This window comes from Aythya ferina (assembly GCF_964211825.1).
Source record: "Aythya ferina genome assembly, chromosome: Z".
Taxonomy (NCBI): domain Eukaryota; kingdom Metazoa; phylum Chordata; class Aves; order Anseriformes; family Anatidae; genus Aythya; species Aythya ferina.
In genome coordinates this window covers 55,116,824-55,135,543 of record NC_140299.1, presented here as the reverse complement: position 1 = coordinate 55,135,543, position 18,720 = coordinate 55,116,824, and the positions used below count along the sequence as shown (strand labels likewise).

Sequence of the window (18,720 nt, the reverse complement as noted above, 5' to 3'; positions counted from 1 at the left end):
AGCGGTGTGGTGTTTAGCTGCTGGCCGGGTTAAACCACAACATGTGCCCACAAGCAATTGTATGGAATGCTTCCATACTACAGACTTCCATATTACGGAAACAGCCAAGGTTGATTTAAGGCACCTGTCTAGAGGGCTACAAGCAGTGCAGCTGCAGCAGTACAAAACAATGAAACCTGGTCTGGGTTAAGATCTGCACTGAAATCTGTGCTTTGTGGTTAAGCTACGTCCAGTGTCTGTGCTGCTTCCATGGTCTCTATGGTGCACTTCAGTTTGCTATGTTGTTTTGTTTGAAAAAAAGCCTTTCCCACATGTGCAATGCTTGAAGAAATAACTGCAAGGCAAGACTAGGTGGATTTTTTTCAATTTTGACCTGTGCATCAAGTCACCGGAAGGTTTTAGAAGCACATTGTCACTTAAACCTTTACATAAGAATGAAATTTTAGGACCTGTGAAGACACTGCTAGCTTTGCTTTATCAGTCTCTTGAAATCAAGCAACATAGTTTAAACTACAGTTGAAAACATTTTTCATGAAATTTTCATTCACTGTGAGACACTTTCAAAGACACTTAAAAACTTCGGTAAATTGCTTGGATTTTATTCACATCATCAAAAAAATCTGGAGTTTTTCCTGATTTCCATGTTCACTCATTAAAAGTAGATAGAAAACAAAACAGCATTTTTTTTTTGCAAGATATATATAATCTTTCCTCTCTGGTGTTTTTGTTCTGTGTTGCATACAGTTGAGGGGTGGAATAAAGTTTTATTATGAATAATCGTACAATGTTTTATAAAGCAATCCTAAGTATTTATAAAATTTCTCCAGTGGTTTAAAATGATTTTCAGAAAAGCTTAGTATTTTTCAAGTGGTCATTAATGTTCTCTTTAACAGTTATGGTAGAATGGCTGCATCCCTGATTCTCTTTCAATCAATGAACTGAAAACGGAACACAGCACTTTATAATATTTCTGAGTTGCAGAATTCATAGAGCAGTAAACCTAGTATTTACTCCATCTAAATTGGGATCTTACTTGCAAGAAAAAGACCCTGTTTTTTATATTGTGTTTATATGTAAGTCCATGGCTATTAGTTATGTCTCCATTGTAAATTTAAGAATTTTATAGCTAAATTACTGGTGGTGCTGGGCTTCTGTATGTTCTTAAGTTTCAAACATGAAAGAATAAATACTGTTTACTGAAGATTTTGAGTGCTCTTTGTTCCAAAAAAATAAATGCCTTAAAGCCTTCAAATTCGAATTCAATAATGGTATGTGAGTTTCCTTTTAAAAAATTACTATAATTTTTTTAGTACTCTGAATATTTCTGGGAAAATATAATTTACTAATAAGTGGAAAATTTCTACTATATAGGTTCCCATTTTACTAGGTAAAACAAGGAATTTTGAACAATGACACCATAAACCTAAATACATGTATTTAAGTGAAGAGCCCTGTTTTATCCATGGAAATTGAAGCTGTAGGCTTGACCATCTCTTTAGGCATGGTCCAGATGCAGGAGTTGTACTAATTTAACTCCACAAGTACAGCTTAAATCTTTCAGCCCCTCTTCAATGTAAATGTAATTATATGCCACTGCTTTCTTAAATCCTGCTTAGAGATTTTGCTGTAGTGCATTGTAGCAGTGCCCCATAGCAGGCATTAAAGCATTATACTAACCAAAGAATTCATGAAGATAACAGGTACAGATCTTTAAAGGTTTTAATTTAAGATTTAAGTCTTCTCCACTCAACCACTTGTGCACAAGCCTGCATAATAGCACCAGGCTTAAAGTAAGTCACTAGTTCATGTCCTGTCTGTTTCCCAAACCAGCTGACATGGGGACTGAGCACAATAGGTGTTGCCAGGATTCCTGCTGCATGTCACTATTGCTTAACATGGAATGGCATGAATTTGTTCCTGATAGGAATTCCTATTTCAAATTTTTGTAAGAGAGGCTTAGATTTTTGGACTTGAGCAAAGGCTGGATTTTTTCTAATAAAGTCTTATTGAAAATGGATTTTGATATTCAGATATACTTTTATTTCATGGTTAGGTAAACCACACATTGAATCACAGGATAACAGTGGTTGGGGTTGGAAGAGGCCTCTCAGGTCCTGTGGTCCAGCCCCTGTCCTCAGTCAGGGACACCTAGCGCTGCCCAGCACCGTGTCCATGCAGCTGTTGAATATTTCCTAGGAGGGAGACTCCATAACCTCAAAGTTCCACTTCCACAAGTTTCAAATGACACTTTCTTTCTTATCTCTTGTAGCCGTACACACCGTTCATGCCTCGAAGGTTCACAGGGCGCAGCAGGTACCGATCGCAGCAGGCAATACCACCATACCCCTACCATCCTAGCCTACTACCTTACGTGCTGTAAGTTCCAAGAACATTTTCTTCCATGTAGGCTTAACGAAGTGAGTTAACCATTCCCCTCAACAGGAATTTGCTATCTTCATGCTTGAACTCTACCAGAGAACAGGCATAGGCTGCACCAAAAAGGAGGAAAAGTTCAGTTCCTGTGTGAAGTTTTCAGCCTGTTCTGAATAACATACACACTTAGAGAAAACACAAGTGAAGGATTTTGTACAATATACTTTTGTGTCTGTACCTCTTGTTTCTGAACTCTCCATAAAGATGACTTCAATATGGAAGTTCATCAGTAGCATATCCTGATTATATTCATTATGTGTTGTAGACTTTAAAAAATATATATAAGCTTCAAGAATTTTGTGTTGGAGTTAGGAGAATTTAGGGTTCCCGATCATTGTTTATGTTTTATATACTTAAAGAAATAAAATATTGTTTAAGTCCAGACCATAAATGCAATGTCAGTATTATTATCACACCTTATAGTAATGTGTGATAATCAAGAGGTCCATATTGGTGATAATGCTAAACATTATTGTAAGTATCAGTAAAGACATGCATGCAGTTAAAAAGGCCACACTGACAGTATCAGAAATTGGCAGAATTAGCTTTTCCCTTTATCCTTTCATATCAAATATATATTCGTGATTCCAAACTTAACATTTTTATCAGTTCTGAGAACTTGACATTTTGAGAGGGATCGATAAGATAACTTTACCTGTGCTGTATGTTTTTGTGCTTTCCTTCAGCAAGATGCTGAGCCTTATCATTGTTTGCTCTCATAGATCAATGCTTCCAGTGCCACCTGCAGTTGGACCACCTTTCAGCTTTGACTTGGACGTGGAAGATGGGGAAGTAGAAAACTACGAGGTTGGTGCGCAAAATGAAAATACATTTAAAGAATAGATTTAGATCAAGCAATACATAAAATGGAGTTATATTTTGCATTTTATCCTGGTTTTGCCTTCCAAATAAATATAATAACCATGAAGACAGAATCCGGAAACCATCCTTTCATATCTGTTTGTAGCACTGGATATCTTAGGTGCTTAGCTTTACCTTTTACCAGTTGCTTTTTCCCAGAAAACACCCTTCCAAACTAGTAATCATTAAATTGTTCAGCCTTTATTTTCTACATGCTACTCTTCTTCTTAATGATAAATGATTTTAAATATCAAACAAGAAAAGTACATTCAAAAGAAAAGTTAGTGTTCTTGTGTACATAACTGCAGAATAGCATTAATATTGTAGGATTAATCGATCTAAGTGTAACACTTGTAAAACTGCTTTAGTGGCTCTTCTTCTTGACCCTTGGGATGGTACAGGAATTCACATCTATAGATGCATAACCGTGTCTAACATCCTAGGCAGTTGTGACGCAATTCAAGCTGGTGTGCCTTTGCTGGTTCTGAAACTACCAGATTCCCTTTGGATTCTCTTTAAAAATTCCTTCTTCAAAACCCCTTACTTTTGCATCTCTTCTCCAGTGCTCCTCTGTGCAGTAGCAGTACACCATTGCCAGTTGAACAGTGAGCGCTTCTGTTGTAACTTCTGTGCTAGTTCAGAAGAAGCATCATCTTGTTTGTAAAAAATGCCCCTAGGTTTGGCAGTATTAGAAATCTGCTTGTGACCAGTACTGTTTTGCAGCTTTCACCAACTTCTCTGGGCATTGGTTCTCTGTTAAGTTCATAGTAGTATTTTCCCCAGGTCCCTTGGAAGGGAGTGCAAGTTACATACATGACAGAGTGCAAAATTAAGTACACAAGAGGCTCCTGGTTGCAAAGCTTGACTCACAGAAAGTGAACACAAAATTCAACAAAAATGAAGTATTTAAGCTTTGATGGTATGCACTCATTTTCCAGATTTATTATGAAGTCTCCATCTCCCAGTTCATCTAGCCCACGTTCTGGAGTGGAAATCAGAAGCTGTTCCTTTACATTAATAAATCACAGAATCACCGAATGGTTTGGGTTGGAAGAGACCTTAAAGACCACCTGGTTCCAACCCCCCTGCCATGGGCAGGGCCACCTCCCACCAGCCAAGGTTGCCCAAAGCCCCATCCAGCCTGGCCTTGAGCACCTCCAGGGATGGGGCACCCACAGCTTCTCTGGGCAGCCTGTGCCAGTGCCTCACTGCTCTCATAGTGAAGAGTTTCTTCCTAATATCTTATCTAAATCTACCCTTTTGTTATTTAAAACCATTGCCCCTTGTCCTGTCACTACACACCCTGAAAACGAGTCCCTCCCCAGCTTGCCCATAGGCCCCCTTTAGGTACTAGAAGGCCACTGTAAGGTCTACCCAGAGCCTTCTGTTCTCCATATTGTACAACCCCAACTCTCTCAGCTGCTTTTCATAAGAGAGGTGCTGCAGCCCCTTGATCATGTTTGTGGCTGCCTTCTGGACCAGCTGCAATACTTCCTTGTCCTTGTTCTGGGGGCCCCAGAGCTGAACACAGTGCTCCAGATGGGGTCTCAAGAGAGCAGAGTAGGGGGGAAAGTCACCTCCCTCACCCTGTTGGTCATGCTGCTTTTGATGCAGCCTAGTATACGGTTGCAAGTGCACATTGCCAGTTCATGTTGAGTTCTTGGTTTCTTTCAGAGGACTAGAATCGTAGTATATTCTTAGGAAGCTAATCTGTTGACTTTTTTTTTCCCGTTTACCTACGCTATTAATTTCATAACGGCATGAGGGGATCTTTCAGAAGCAAAACACACATGAAGCTGTGCAACCACAGTAGCATTTTGAAGTTTGGCCCTGGATTTTGAAATCCCAAAGAGTGTATTTTGCTTAGTTCAGAAAGATGGTCAAAAGATGTTGGTGGACAGGACTTGCCATGATGTTTGTTTTGTAGGGTTCTAAACATCTCTTAAGAGTGTGATTTGTGCTACCAGGTTGTGTGGTGGTATATTATGGCACCTCCACCAGTAGCAGAACCAGCACTTGTTTAAACAGAATTTGTAAATACCTCATTTCCTTATTTTTCAGGCACTGCTGAATCTGGCAGAACGTCTGGGAGAAGCCAAACCACGAGGACTAACAAAGGCAGACATTGAGCAGCTCCCATCTTATAGGTTCAATCCAAACAACCGTCAGTCAGAACAGACATTGTAAGTACATTTGGGTCTTTCAAGGTAACACAATTTATGTCTGTATTTGACTTTATGTCGATTGCAGCCTCAACTACGCTGGAAGAGCTGAAAGCAGTCATATCAGTAACCAGTTTTTTCTTAGATTGCTTTCCAAATCAAAAACTCTATGACTTCACTGTAAAATGTCTACATAGTCTCATGTTATTTAGAATTGTTTCAATTTAGTTCTTCACATTTAAAAAATTTTAAGTTGAAGAAAGGGTGTTCTAGGATTCAGCATCCTAGAATCTAAAATAACATTGTCAGTTTGGATTTTGGCCTGTGTTAAAATAGCTTCATGTGTTGAAGTTTCAAGTGCTTCTGATAGAGTTTAGTCAGTGGTTTAAGAGTGCATTTTCTTATTTTTAAAATCCATTAACTTATTCTGTCTGCAAGATCTGCACAACCAAGTGGGAAGAACACTATTGATTAAAAGTGACTCAGTACCAAATTAATTGCAAGAATTTTTTTCTTTCATATTCTAGTGGCTGTGCTCCTCAGTTCAACTTCAGCAGCAGTAGGGAATGAACACAATTTATATGCCTGTATTTTATTTATTTAGATTGCAGCCTCAGCTACACCAGAAGAGCTAAAAGCAGTCATATCAGGAAACAATTGTATTTTTTTGAGTGAACTTTACAATCGTCTCCACCATTTTAAATTTTTGGTGAAACATCTGTTCTGTGGATTGGATTTGTAAATTCATGTGAGAAGCAGCACTGGTTTTGTGATGTGAAAGCACAAAAAAAAAAAAAAAAAAAAGAGTTCCTAGTTTACCTTGATCCATTACACTTCTTCAACCACAAATACAGATAACTGTAGAAGCTACTGAGTTGCAGTCATACCTGCAGAGTTGTGTGTGGAATGTATATTCGGCATTCTCAAATAACTGATACATTTAAGCTTTGCTGTCTTTTTTTCAGGTGTGTGGTGTGCATGTGTGATTTTGAGTCAAGGCAGCTACTTAGAGTCTTACCCTGTAACCACGAGTTCCATGCCAAGTGTGTCGATAAATGGCTTAAGGTAAAGTCATCTTACAGAGAATTCATTATGTCGGGATTTTGAGGAGGGGTGGTTATTATTTGGGGATTTGTTTATTTTACTGTTCTGCTTCATTTTATCTCTTGCTTCATGTTTCTATTATTTATGGTAGAAATGTCAACAGACTTGAAAGTACAAATTTGTTTATCTCACCATAGGGAAATTCTATTTTCAATAACCTTTATAGCAAAGAGTAAATATGAATACCCTCCTTCCCTGCTTTGCTATCAACATTAGGTTTTAGAGGACATGGAATGTATTATGTGTGTACATATGTGTATGCATGTATAAAGTACAATATATAAAAAAATATAAAACTTAAATAAAACTTTTTAAAATATAAAGCTTATATAAAACTTAATTATAGTTACGGCTTTACATAATTATGGTATACATTTCAAGACGATCTGAGAAAAAATAGAAGGGTCTGGAATCAGGACAGCTCAATAAGATGACAGAAAATAACAGCTATATAGAAGGTATGACGAACAGGAGATACAAGTAAGTAGACAGTACGCAGACATTTGTACACACTGCATTAGCCAGATATATTGCCAACAAAGTATCCTAACAGCTCACCTTTCTTCTGTATTTTCTTCTATTCAGCTTTATTTTAATCTTTGTAATCTTTGTAGAACATCTGAAACTGCAATGATTGTATGTTAAAGTATGTTGGAAGCAGTCCCTAGAGGACTTAAAAATTAAATTAAAAACTAAATTAAATTAATTAACAACTAAAATTAAAAAAAAAAAAAAAAGTAAAAGCCCTTTCCTTTTTGGCTTCATAAAGGCAATAAAATATGTCTTTGGTATACACTAAAATACTTGCCGAGGAAAATTAATAATCAAGTTAATATTGACAACATTCTTTCAGCTAACTTTCAGAAGAACTGTTGTCCTTTGGTATCTGAATTCATGTACATACCTGAGAATAAGCAAGAGGAATATAAACATCTGTTTGTTTTATCTTCAAATTAAAAAAACAAAACAAAACAAAACAAAAAAAAAAACACAACCACATAGATGTATCATATTTCATTCGGTAACTGCTAATTAAGTAGATAATGTATATGAAAGTGGTATTCTCCAGTGACCCCATATTCCTCTTGGTGCTCAGGAAGTGTTCACACCACATTTTAAAGTATTTTCAGTGCATAAAACTTAAGTAATTTGTGGAGTTGACAAAGTAGCCATGGATAATAGTAAGTCTGTTTTATGAGGAACAGAACTAGGATCATTGGACAGCGTGTGAGACAGAGGATGCTAAAGGCTTATATAGGTTAAATTGACTATAAAGATTTTAAAAAGAAAGTTCTTCCTAGACTATTAGTGCAAAAAATCATCCCTGATTTATGGAGATCCTGATCTGCAAATTGCTGGGAGTTAAAAAAATACATCAGGGAAGTGGCATGCCAACTTGTCCTGCTCTTGTGCCCCTTATTGCCTGCTATTGGTCTCAAGAGCCAGGCAATTAAGTGAAATGAAGATTTTGGGGGACTCTGTGGCAGTTCTAGCATTATATGCACTACTTTCAACTGGTAGTGAACTGGAAAGTGAATTCAAACCATCAAATAGAAAAAGCAAGCTTACATTAGCCTTTATTTTCAAAACCTTAGATTTACTGTAGTAATGGTGAAACAGCTTTGTCTTGATGTTCCTGTCCCAGCTTAGGCACCATGTATTTTCTAAGAGGTCTAAGTATGGTACATTCTAAAGTTTGATGTATCACAGGTAAACTGTATAAGCATAAGAGTATCACCTAGATGGGTAAATAAGGTGAAAGAAATACAATCTAAGTGTAAATGAGGTGCAAGCACATCTACCAAAAATGGTTTGTATTTGCATAACATATCCCAAAGCGGAATGCAAAGAGACCTAGCAAGAATAAAGCATCCTAGTGGGAAGTTGCTGAAGCAATGTGTGTAGGTTTAGTTTCATGGAACATCCATGAAGATGCTATGTCAAATAAAGATTATTTTGCCTTGCAAACCAGAACAAATTACCTGTACAATGTAAGTCTATTGTAATATAAATAAATAAATAGGTTACAGGTAAAGCAGCAACCATCTGGAAGCGAGGATAACAAAGATATTTTGGGTTGTAATTTTTTGCTTATTTCCATTTTTTATACATTTGACAAATCGCTGAATATTTTGATAGTATGATTATGTCCACATCTACATAATTCACAGCATCCAGCCAACATAGTGTTAATAAGTTTTCCAAAGGAAGGTAAAAATCTTAACTTTTATTACTGTAAACCTTAAAAAAGAAAAAGAAAAAAAAAAAGTCCCTAAAAGGTAAATAAATAAGTAAAAACTAAAAAGTCAAATTGTCAACCTTTTCAGTTTAGCCTTGACTGAAAAATAAAGAAATAAAAATTTAAAAAAAAAAAAAAAGTTTATCCCTCTTTTTTGTTGGATTAAACTAGTGGAAAGAATACTGTATATAGTTCCACTCATTATATAGTGTATGCAAGCAAGAGGAAAAATTCTTTTAAAGTGCATTATGTCACCTGCTTCAGGTTATATTTTTGTAGTTAAACGAGGCTAAATACTTGTGAAAGAGCAGAGGAGATACTTGTATTAGAGCAGAGGAAATAGAATTAACAAGAGGGAGATTATCCTTTTTCTTTTCATAGTATTGTCGACTCTCATATTTCACAGTATTTGGTTATTCCTTAATATCATAAATCCTTTGGTCAAATATGAATACATGAGAAACTTTTTATTTCATAAGGTAAGGTTTAATCATCATTCTAAAAAAGGACAGCTTGAAAATATGATCCATCTTCACTTTTAGGATTTAGGTCTAGCTGACAAGGAAAACTTGATTTTATGTATAACAGTCCGATAGGAAACGCGGTATTATATATGAGAAAAGACAAACTAAATATTAAATATTTTCGCTTGGTTCTGATCAATTAACACTAAAGAAGTGCAGTGGTTGTCAGAGAATTCTAGTGACATTACAGATTCATTGCTCTAAATGCAGTTGACTTTAGCTAAAAATTTCTATCAATCATAACTAAATTGGTTAATTCATGGTGCAACTCTCTGTTACAGCACAGAAAGTTGGCTTGGCTGAAGGATCGACTATCTTATGCTTCTTTTTGCAGTTAGTCTCCTTAAATATCAGGAAGGGGAGTGAATTTTAAGAAAGACAAAAGAATGCAACCAAACTTAAAACAGAGAATCTTGAAAAATTGCTTAAAAAGCAGTGCCTCAGTGTGCGTGGCTATTAATTTTGTCCTGGCACAGTGGGTTTGTTTCTGCAGATTCTGCCAAGAAATTGCACTTAGTAATATTTTCCTACTGAATGCTCTGTTTCACACTACAAATGGTATATACTTCATTACTTATCTTGGTAATTACCCCATAATATTTTCCTACTGAATGCTCTGTTTCACACTACAAATGGTATATACTTCATTACTTATCTTGGTAATTACCCCTTGATTTATTAATCCATTGAATTTTAAAGAATATGCCTTTTCATTTTAGAAATCATGTTAGCTGAACTGTATGTAGAGTAATGCAAAGTAGTGACCAACTGATGGCATTGTTTTCAAGTAGTTATAAAACTGCTAGAGAAAGAGCAAGGAATAACTTCTGAAATGATTCTCCAGTTCATGCTTTAACAAAACTATAAAGCGATATTAACTATGATATAAACTATACATCAATAAAAACAGAAGCAATTGACAGAAAAGATGGTGATTCATTTTAACTGACAGTAGTAAGAAATGTTTTACAGTAATAACATGTTACATTGGCATTTATAGCTTGGATTTCAAGCATGTGGCATTGAGGTTGGAAATGAGACCTGAGGAGCCATGTTTCTTCATGCTGTCAGATTTGTTTTCACTAAAAAGTTTGTCTACCTTTGAAAACCTTGGAGTTGACAGTGGCTGGTCCTGTTGTTTAAGGAATTGTGAAATACAGAATCTGGGACAGGGAAGTGTTTCCTTCCCCCTGCCAAAAGTAAATGTTTGTCATAAACGTAACATTTTGTTTGTGATGTTTCCCCTTACTTTCTTAAGATGAAATTATGCCTTTACTTAAAAAGAGGAAACGAAGACAGAAATACTCCTGGTAACTCCAAGAATGTTACATTTCATCTGTGTTATGCTTTTAAGGAAGCTGTGAAAGAGTTGCAGGATGCATATTTTCAGTGAATGCCTTAGCAAAGGGATAAACTTACACCTCCTTTTCTGCATGTTACTTAGGCTTTGAGGTTTAATACCTGTTTAGCCAGGTTATCTTCCTTCTTTTTATTATTATTTTATTTATTTTTATATTAAAACTGCTTCTGTTTTTCCCTGCTTTGCTTTGACCAATTCTATATGATGGGTGTCTGTGAGAATAACTGGATAAGGAGAGTGTAAAGAGTTGTGATCCCTGATCAGTAGAGCTTGTGACAGCATGACACCTTCAAATAGGGCGTTTACTTCTGGCCCACTGTGGCTTGTTTGGTTTTGCTGGGTTCCTCTGCAACACACAGTACAACTTCTAAGTTGCACCCATCTGACTGCAATATACTATGACTGTAAGTCTACATTAATATAACCACCATCACACAGGTAAAGCCCAGTTTGCTCTTTTCCTCTGTCTCTTAAGATAAAAAGCCTTTTTTTTTTTTTCTTACTTTTGTAAACATAATTTTGAATTGACAAATGCACAACTCTAAAGTAACAAAGGAAACTGAGAAAGGGCATAAACACACTTTGTCGTCTCTTCTTTGTTGCTTCTGAGTACTCTTCGGCACTGAAAGTGCCTTCTCATCACAGATGTTCTGCGTCATGTACTCACTAACAATGTATTTGTCAGTAAAATGAACCCTTTCTTGTTTCTGGTTTTACAGGCAAATCGTACCTGCCCAATTTGTCGAGCTGATGCTTCAGAAGTGCATCGTGATTAAGAATGACCAATCTAAGAGCACAAATCTGTTTTGGATGTTCCTGGTCACATGTATATATGATCTATTGAACTTACCCATGTGGCTTCCAGCCTTTCCCTTTCCACAAAAGGGTCAATGGACCTTACTTTGCACTGTGTGACTTAATCAATTATAAAGCTTCAAACTAGTCTTCACAGTTAGGGATTGTTATACTAACAGTGTGATTGGAACTCCAAAGATTTTTTTCTTTAGCTTAATTTTGTGTGTGCACTAACATTCCCTGGTTTGTGTGATCATTCCGAGTGTTGCTGCGAGATTACTGTGGATGTGATCTTTTAGCATGTGCTTTTCTATAAAATAGAGACAAAAAAAGTGGTAGCTCCAAACAATATAGCAATCTACCTTATATAGAGCCTTCAGATACTGTGAGTGGGAATGAGTGGTGTGACCGTGTGTTTGCCAGTGGGAGGATGTGTGAAGTGTGCTTCCGAGTGTGCATGTCTGTTTGAGAACCTATATACCAGCATGTACGGAGAACGTATGTGTGTAGTATTAATTATGCTGCAACGTATAATCTTGTGTGTTATTTAAACAGTACTAGGACTGTACACTGGTTTCTTTCCTTGTGTTTGCAGTTGCACACTGAATGTGATGGGTGCAGCAATTACAGACATTTAGTATTTCCTCCCCGACATACTTAGAGGTATAAAGACTTTTCTGTCTACTATTCAAACAAGCGGTTATGCTTCCCCTTCACTGGAGGCTGTAAGTGTGTACCATGGAAGAGTGCATTGTTCATACATGAGTAGCCTTGTTTTATCAGCCTATGTTACAAAGACCAGATGTTTAAATTGCTGATTTACGAGTTATTTTACCAATGTAAAGTTACAATACCGCAAAAATCATTTAGCAATATTAACATTTTCAATCGGTAATTTGAATATCAGTGTGTTTCTGTTCTCCCTTTCAATTTTTCTATTTTTCTGGGTTATAACTGCATTCAGTTGATTTCAGATTAGAGTTAAGGGTTACGTGCTTCTTTTGTGAAAGGAAGCAGAGAGAACGCTGAGGGTCTTGTGCAACAGCTCTTCATTTTTCACCATTGTACCTGCTAAGTACATAGTGTTTTAGCTTTTAAACATTGGCTTTAATCATATACGTTCTTTGTCATTTACTAGGGAGTTCGTATGCAATTACAATAACTTGTAAGAGGTTACGATTTTATTCCTGAAACTGAATAAAACGAACTTTCCATCATTTTCACAGAGAAGTAGAACTTTTTTTTCATTGCATCACAAAATAGAGTGGTTTTTGGTCACTCATTGCAGAACTCAGTTGCTTCTTGTCCCTCCTTATTTACGTGATGAGTGTAATATGAAGAAGGAACTCCCTTGGTTTTAGCAATTGAGTTTCCACAGTAAGACAAAATGGGAACACCTTCCAAAAGAAAGTGCTATTAAACAGGAGGTAACCTCTATTCTGAATAGTATTTTCTTTGTGCTTTCAAAGAAAGTAGTTTCGTTTATAACATTTCAGTCTGTTAGCATGTTCAAGATGTTTCACCAAAATATGTAGGTCCACATATACCATAGTTATTCAAAGGATGCACTTTTTGCATCAAAATGCTTCTCCTAAATTCAGTGTCGTTACTTTGGTTTCAGCAGCACAAGTGGCACAGTTACCAGTATTGCTGTTACTTGCTGCCAGTCTCAGCTTTAAGTTTATTCTTTATCACTTTCGATGTTTTTGTATGCTGCTGTGCTTTAGTATCAGTTATAATTTCAGACAGTGTTACATGTTCTCCGTGCTGCTTGCCCTCTTTAAGTATTCTACAGACCGGTCACAGCTTGTGGTGCAAGTGAAATAAAAGCACAATTTTGCCCTATTTCAGATGCTCTTGCCTCCATTTAGTTATGCAGGTAGTTCTCAAAAACACTGAGTCTTTCCATTCCTATTCATACCTAAGAACACTAACTAAACAAAAACATGCTGTTACATCAAATTCAAAATGTTAGAATTTCTTCTCTCTTCCAGAGGAGTTAAAGAGTAGGTTTTTCACAATAACACCTAGCAGGTTAAATTACATATAGTAAAATTTATTTTTTTAACGAATGAAATCATGTTTAAAAAAAAAAAAAAAAAAAGCATATGCCACGTGTCTTACAAAACTTAGGCTCTTTTATATAGCTGCAAAAGAAAAATTTCTATGTGTACAGATTTAACCATAACTAACACTATGTTCAGTATTCAGTTTGAAGCATGGAAAGAGGGCACTTTTTCTAAGCTAGACACAAATGCATAGTGAGCAAGAACCATTCTGAGGCCAAGGGAAAGTAGTTCTCTTTCTGGAACTGAGAAACCTCGATGTGTAACATGCCTTTTTCTCTAGTGAAACTATGTGAGGCAGTGGGAGATGGAGATGGAGGGTCTAACTTGGTAAAATTATGAAGTGAGTTGTTGCCCTCTTACAGCTCGTCTCTCCTGGACTGTTTCTTTCGTTTGCATGAGACTCTTGCAGATGCGTGTGGACTTGCTTTGTGTGGTTAGTGGATACAAGCAGCACACATGCATATATTTTAGATCAGCTCAGACGAGCTACAACCAAGCCCTCTGTGTTGTGGCTGTGAAGGGAGGGGGATACATGCTCAGCTGTGAACTGCCATGTGTCACACACGTTTGTGTGCAATTTCACAGCCTGCTGTGGTACCTGGCGGTACCAGCATCCAGCAAGACATTTCTTAGGTTAATTCCCTTCCTGCCATCACCTGTCTCCTTCTTCTTAAAAATAAAACTAAAAATAATAAATGTTCGCTTTATCACATCGGCACTGCTGTGGTTTTGGCATAAACTGTCAATTAAATTTGACATTTTAGTGGATATCAAGGCCTATGGATAATTCCAATGTCTCATTTTGTGGCTTTCTTTTAAAAAAAAAAAAAAAAAAAAGCCTTTTGTTTTATGCCGTTTTGTACGGTCTCTTGAATGTGATTTCACAGCTGTTAACACACAGTGTAATACAGGGGATGACAGTTATCAACCTTTTTAATTTTACTTACAGAAAACACATTTTTGACTGAGTTATCTTTGGGCCTTTTATAAAAGCTGTGTTTTTGTTTTTGTTTTTTGTTTTTTTCTTTGGTGCATTGTTACCTCATTTTGCTACTTGTGTTTCAGATTTGCTAATGATTCTGAAAGCTTATGGGTTTTGTTGGAATCATATTTTGTCAAGTGTTTTCTTTAAATCATACTCTATTGTATCACTTAATGTGTAGTTTTAAATGTATTATATCTGTAACCAAATCATTTGAAGGCTTGATAAATTTTTAATAAAATTTGTACATTTTCTATGAGAGTTACTAGTAATGCTTTACTAGGTAGTGCAATGAACTCTTATTTTTAATCCCTGTGTCCAATTTTGGAGTTGAGAGAGTTGTTCAACAATAAATGTATAATGTACACTTACACACTTTTGTCCTGTTCTTTCTCCTAGGAGGTGAGTTGTTTCCTTATTGTATTCCTTATGTTTCTCTGCCTCATGATGCAACTCTAGATATTGGCAACATAGAATCACAGAATGGTGTGGGTTGAAAGACACCTTAAAGATCACCTGGCTCCAACCCCCTGCCATGGGCAGGGACACCTCCCACCAGACCAGGTTGCCCAGAGCCCCATCCAGCCTGGCCTTGAGCACCTCCAGGGATGGGGCACCCACAGCTTCCCTGGGCAGCCTGTGCCACGGGATGTGTTGTAGGTGCGAGGTTTATCTTCTAAATTGCAGTGCATAGAAGCATAGGATCATACAGATTGGAAAAGACCCGTAAGATCATAAAGTCCAGCCGTCACGTAACACTGACAGGTCCACCACTGAAGCAGGTCTCTAGTTGCCACATCCACACATCTTTTAAATACCTCCAAGGATGATGTGATACAGACTTAAACAAGATCTACTTTGAGATATCATAAGAAAATGACGCAAAGTGTCGTATTTTGGAGGTGTAAAATGGTCATAATTAATAGAACACAAAGCCTTGCCTAAAAGATCAGCTTTCCGAAAATAGCTACAGAATCAAAGGGAAATTTGAGGGGATGGAAGTGCTCCTTGGGCACACAGTTCACACAGTGTGTCATGGAGATCTGTTGACGTGTTACATTTTGCAGTGCCCTAAAAGCGGGGAAGAAAATCATCCTGAGTTAAGGGTGAAACTGAATTGCAGGGATTTGGGGTCACACAAGGAAGCGGTGGTTACACAAACAAAAAGGAGCCCGTCCTGTAGGTGTTTGGTTGTTGCACTCTAGTTACATCACCTCATTAAAAACAAGAAATATACATACATTTAAAAGGCTTCCATTTACACAGACTATCTAATAGGCAGCACAAACCTGTGCAAGGCTCCGAGCACCAGGTTAAAGCCACGCTACAGCCGTACCCACCGTTCCCGTGGGCTGTGCTGAGTTAGGCAGCTCTCCCAGCCACACAACGCCCATCCTTTTTGCAATAGCTTTTCTACATACACTGCGCATTCGGTGCTGCGTGGATGGTACTGTAACGGGAGCCTGCTTCATAATCTTTCACGGTGTGAGTGCACGAGGCAGGCCTTCAGCAGAAGGAGAAACCCTCGGCAGCTCTCTGCAGTTCCTCTCTGTGCAGAAGAAAAGAGGATGTTTGGCTGTTCAACAGGAAGCCTCTGAGTGGGGAGGCAAGGCTCAGAAAACATACTTGTGAGCTGGTAGGTGAAGTGGCAGGTCTGTCTTGCCAGACTGTCTTCTCACTGCCAACCCTGTAGGTTTTCTGCTTTTGTTTCCTGTTAACTGAGTATATTATTTCCTTGCTGCTCCCACTACAACCACCTTCAAAATCTAAATCCCTTAATCCTCAGTACCAAGCCAAGCTCCAGCTGTTCTATAAATCCGTGAACACGTGTAACTGTAACCCAGGAGTTGCCCTTAATTTCAGCCAGAAGTGAAGTTCTCCCCCATCTCTCTCCCCTTGCATCATTGCAATACATAGAGCCCTCCACTCCTTCGATGAATAGAGTTATGAAGCTAAGTCTTGTTTCCCTAGGATATCTTCATACAGTGCATTTCTGCAAGGAAATCTGTCCACTTCTTCCTGCCTGGCTGATCTGAGGCTTCACTAACAACCTGAGCCCAGTCTTGCAGTCTTTGCAGGTAGGAGTAAAATAACGAGGAAAGCACTGATCAGGAGCTCCTGTGTCCTATCTCATCCCAGCAGATACTGAACACTTGGGAAAATAGGCTGAGCAGTTATGCTTCTGCTTGAGAAGTCTTGCACATTCTGTGTCTTCCGCGTGTTTTTGCTGCCTTGGTCACCATTGTCAAAGCAGGACCATTTAGCAGCCTGTCTCAGGCAATATCAAAGCTGAACACTGGGGACCTTGCAAGCTTTTACCAAGAACTTTCTCATCAAACCACAGCACTGATTGCCTGGTAACACTTTTGATCTCAAGTACTGATTTTGGCAGAGGTTTCTTGCTTCTAGCACCAGCACACGTGCTGGCTTTCCACCACTTTACCTTAACTTTCAGCTGGGGGGCAGCATTCAAGAATGCTATAAACTCACAAGCAAACAAGTTTAACCCTCCCTTCTGCAGTTAAAAGCAGCTTTCTGGTTTCTGCCAGCATCAAGAGATGCAGCGGTACCATCACAGGGCAAAGAGTAAATTGCTGGTGCGTAGGAGGAAAGCGGAGAAAGAATTGGAGGAAAGACTGCCCTTCTGGTCCCACAGAGTTCATGCTCTCTTCTTGTGCAAAGTTCCTACTGAATTACATCAGGAAACTGCTTGAATAAAGAGCCCAGTCATGCTTTTTGTGCATCTCCACAGAACAAGGAGGACTTACCATGCCATGCAAGTATGGCTAGAGGACAGGGGTATCAGCAAGTACGTGAAGGTATTCCCTTCGTAGTAACTTGGAATGTATGGACTGGCTGAAACTCCTGAAAAAACAATTTCTTGAGCCTGAGCTCAGATACCAGCAGATCCACGTCTGCTGCCCCCAGACACTGGCTGTTCTGCCCATGTAAAGCAGGTTGCAGGGGCAGCAGCAGTTTGACCACAACCAGTGCCAGCCCAGAGAGCAGAGTTGCCCCCAGATCTTCCCTTCCTGACCTCCGTCTTCCCACCCCCTTTGTGCCACAACATCTCACACTCAGCCTATAAAGCAGCTGTCTTTGCTGATCCTGACCACTTCTTGTGAGTCTTCTGCCATCCTCAGTCGTTAGCTGGAAGGCCGTGGGTTAAATATCAGAGGAAATGCTGCCACTCAGCCACTGTGCAAGGGCCACAGAGCAAGTTTGGTATCCAGAGGAATGCACACTGAGGAGCGAGGTGCCTGAGGCACTCAGTGCAGTGGGCAGGTGTGTGCAAAGGTGAAAAGTGTTTTCTAGCAGGAAAAATGCATGAAAGGTCCTGGGAAGAGCTGGGGAAGTGATCCGTAAGTGCCCTACACTTAATATGGAGGCCAGACAGCCTGGAGGAGGATCCCACTACCGTCACCATGCTAGTGTCTGCAGGAGCACAACACCCAGAGGGTGCTGGAGGCGGGTGGGTTAGGCTGTGGTGGTTCTGAAACTGATGATGCCATCTACTGACGAGTACTTGATTTTACCACAAAACAGCCCGTTCAGTACAGCAGCGACAGGCAGCAGAGCCGCAGCAGGCCGGAGGTTTGGGCCTCAGCACTGGGCCCAACACAGTGGGGGTCCCGCGGGGCCTGCAGCTGTGTTAGGGTGAGACGTGAGGTAAAAATGTTTCAGCTGAGCCGGGGATGTCTCATGTGCTTTTCCTACACAGTATTAAGGAAGTTACTCGTTGCCTGTTACTCGGGCAAGGAGCACCTGCTGTGCAAGTGGCAGCGTTCAGCAAGCATGCGAAGAACAGGCAAACAGCAGAGTGTCACGGATAAGCAAAGAGCAGAGGACACGGAGATTGCCCGTTCTTTAGAAAATCTTGGTTCCTGGTGAATGAATGCACATGGGTTTCAGTGCTACCTTTGCTGGGTTGTCCTAGGGCAGTGTTGTTCACACAGCAGTTAGCGGCATGGCGGACAAGCAAGGCAAAGAAACAGAAAGTGAAAATAAAATGCTGTCATAAACACAGGCGGGGGGGAGGAGATAGGGAGGGGTGTTTTTCTTTCCCCTTATTGCTAGTTATAGGCCTGTCTGTAGGAAACAAAGCATCTGTGGCTGAAATACAATAAGTAAAAAGGAAACGTAGAACAAAGCAAGGCCAGTACAAGAAGGGGAGAGCAGGAAAATTAGTGC

At 38.8% G+C, this 18,720-nt stretch overlaps 1 protein-coding gene across 7 annotated transcripts in view; it reads left to right on the top strand.

Annotated features, from left to right (window-relative positions):
• RNF38 (ring finger protein 38) overlaps positions 1–14,902 on the top strand; it is a 117,657-nt gene extending 102,755 nt beyond the window's left edge. For all 7 annotated transcript variants that reach the window (XM_084504172.1, XM_084504173.1, XM_084504177.1 and 4 more), the window contains 5 exons: positions 2,270–2,376; positions 3,156–3,240; positions 5,356–5,477; positions 6,422–6,521; positions 11,403–14,902. In XM_084504172.1, the coding sequence (XP_084360298.1) occupies positions 2,270–2,376; positions 3,156–3,240; positions 5,356–5,477; positions 6,422–6,521; positions 11,403–11,459 (471 nt within the window). In that variant the 3' untranslated portion in view covers positions 11,460–14,902. The remainder of the gene's footprint in view (positions 1–2,269; positions 2,377–3,155; positions 3,241–5,355; positions 5,478–6,421; positions 6,522–11,402) is intronic.
• The last annotated feature ends 3,818 nt before the right edge of the window (positions 14,903–18,720 follow it).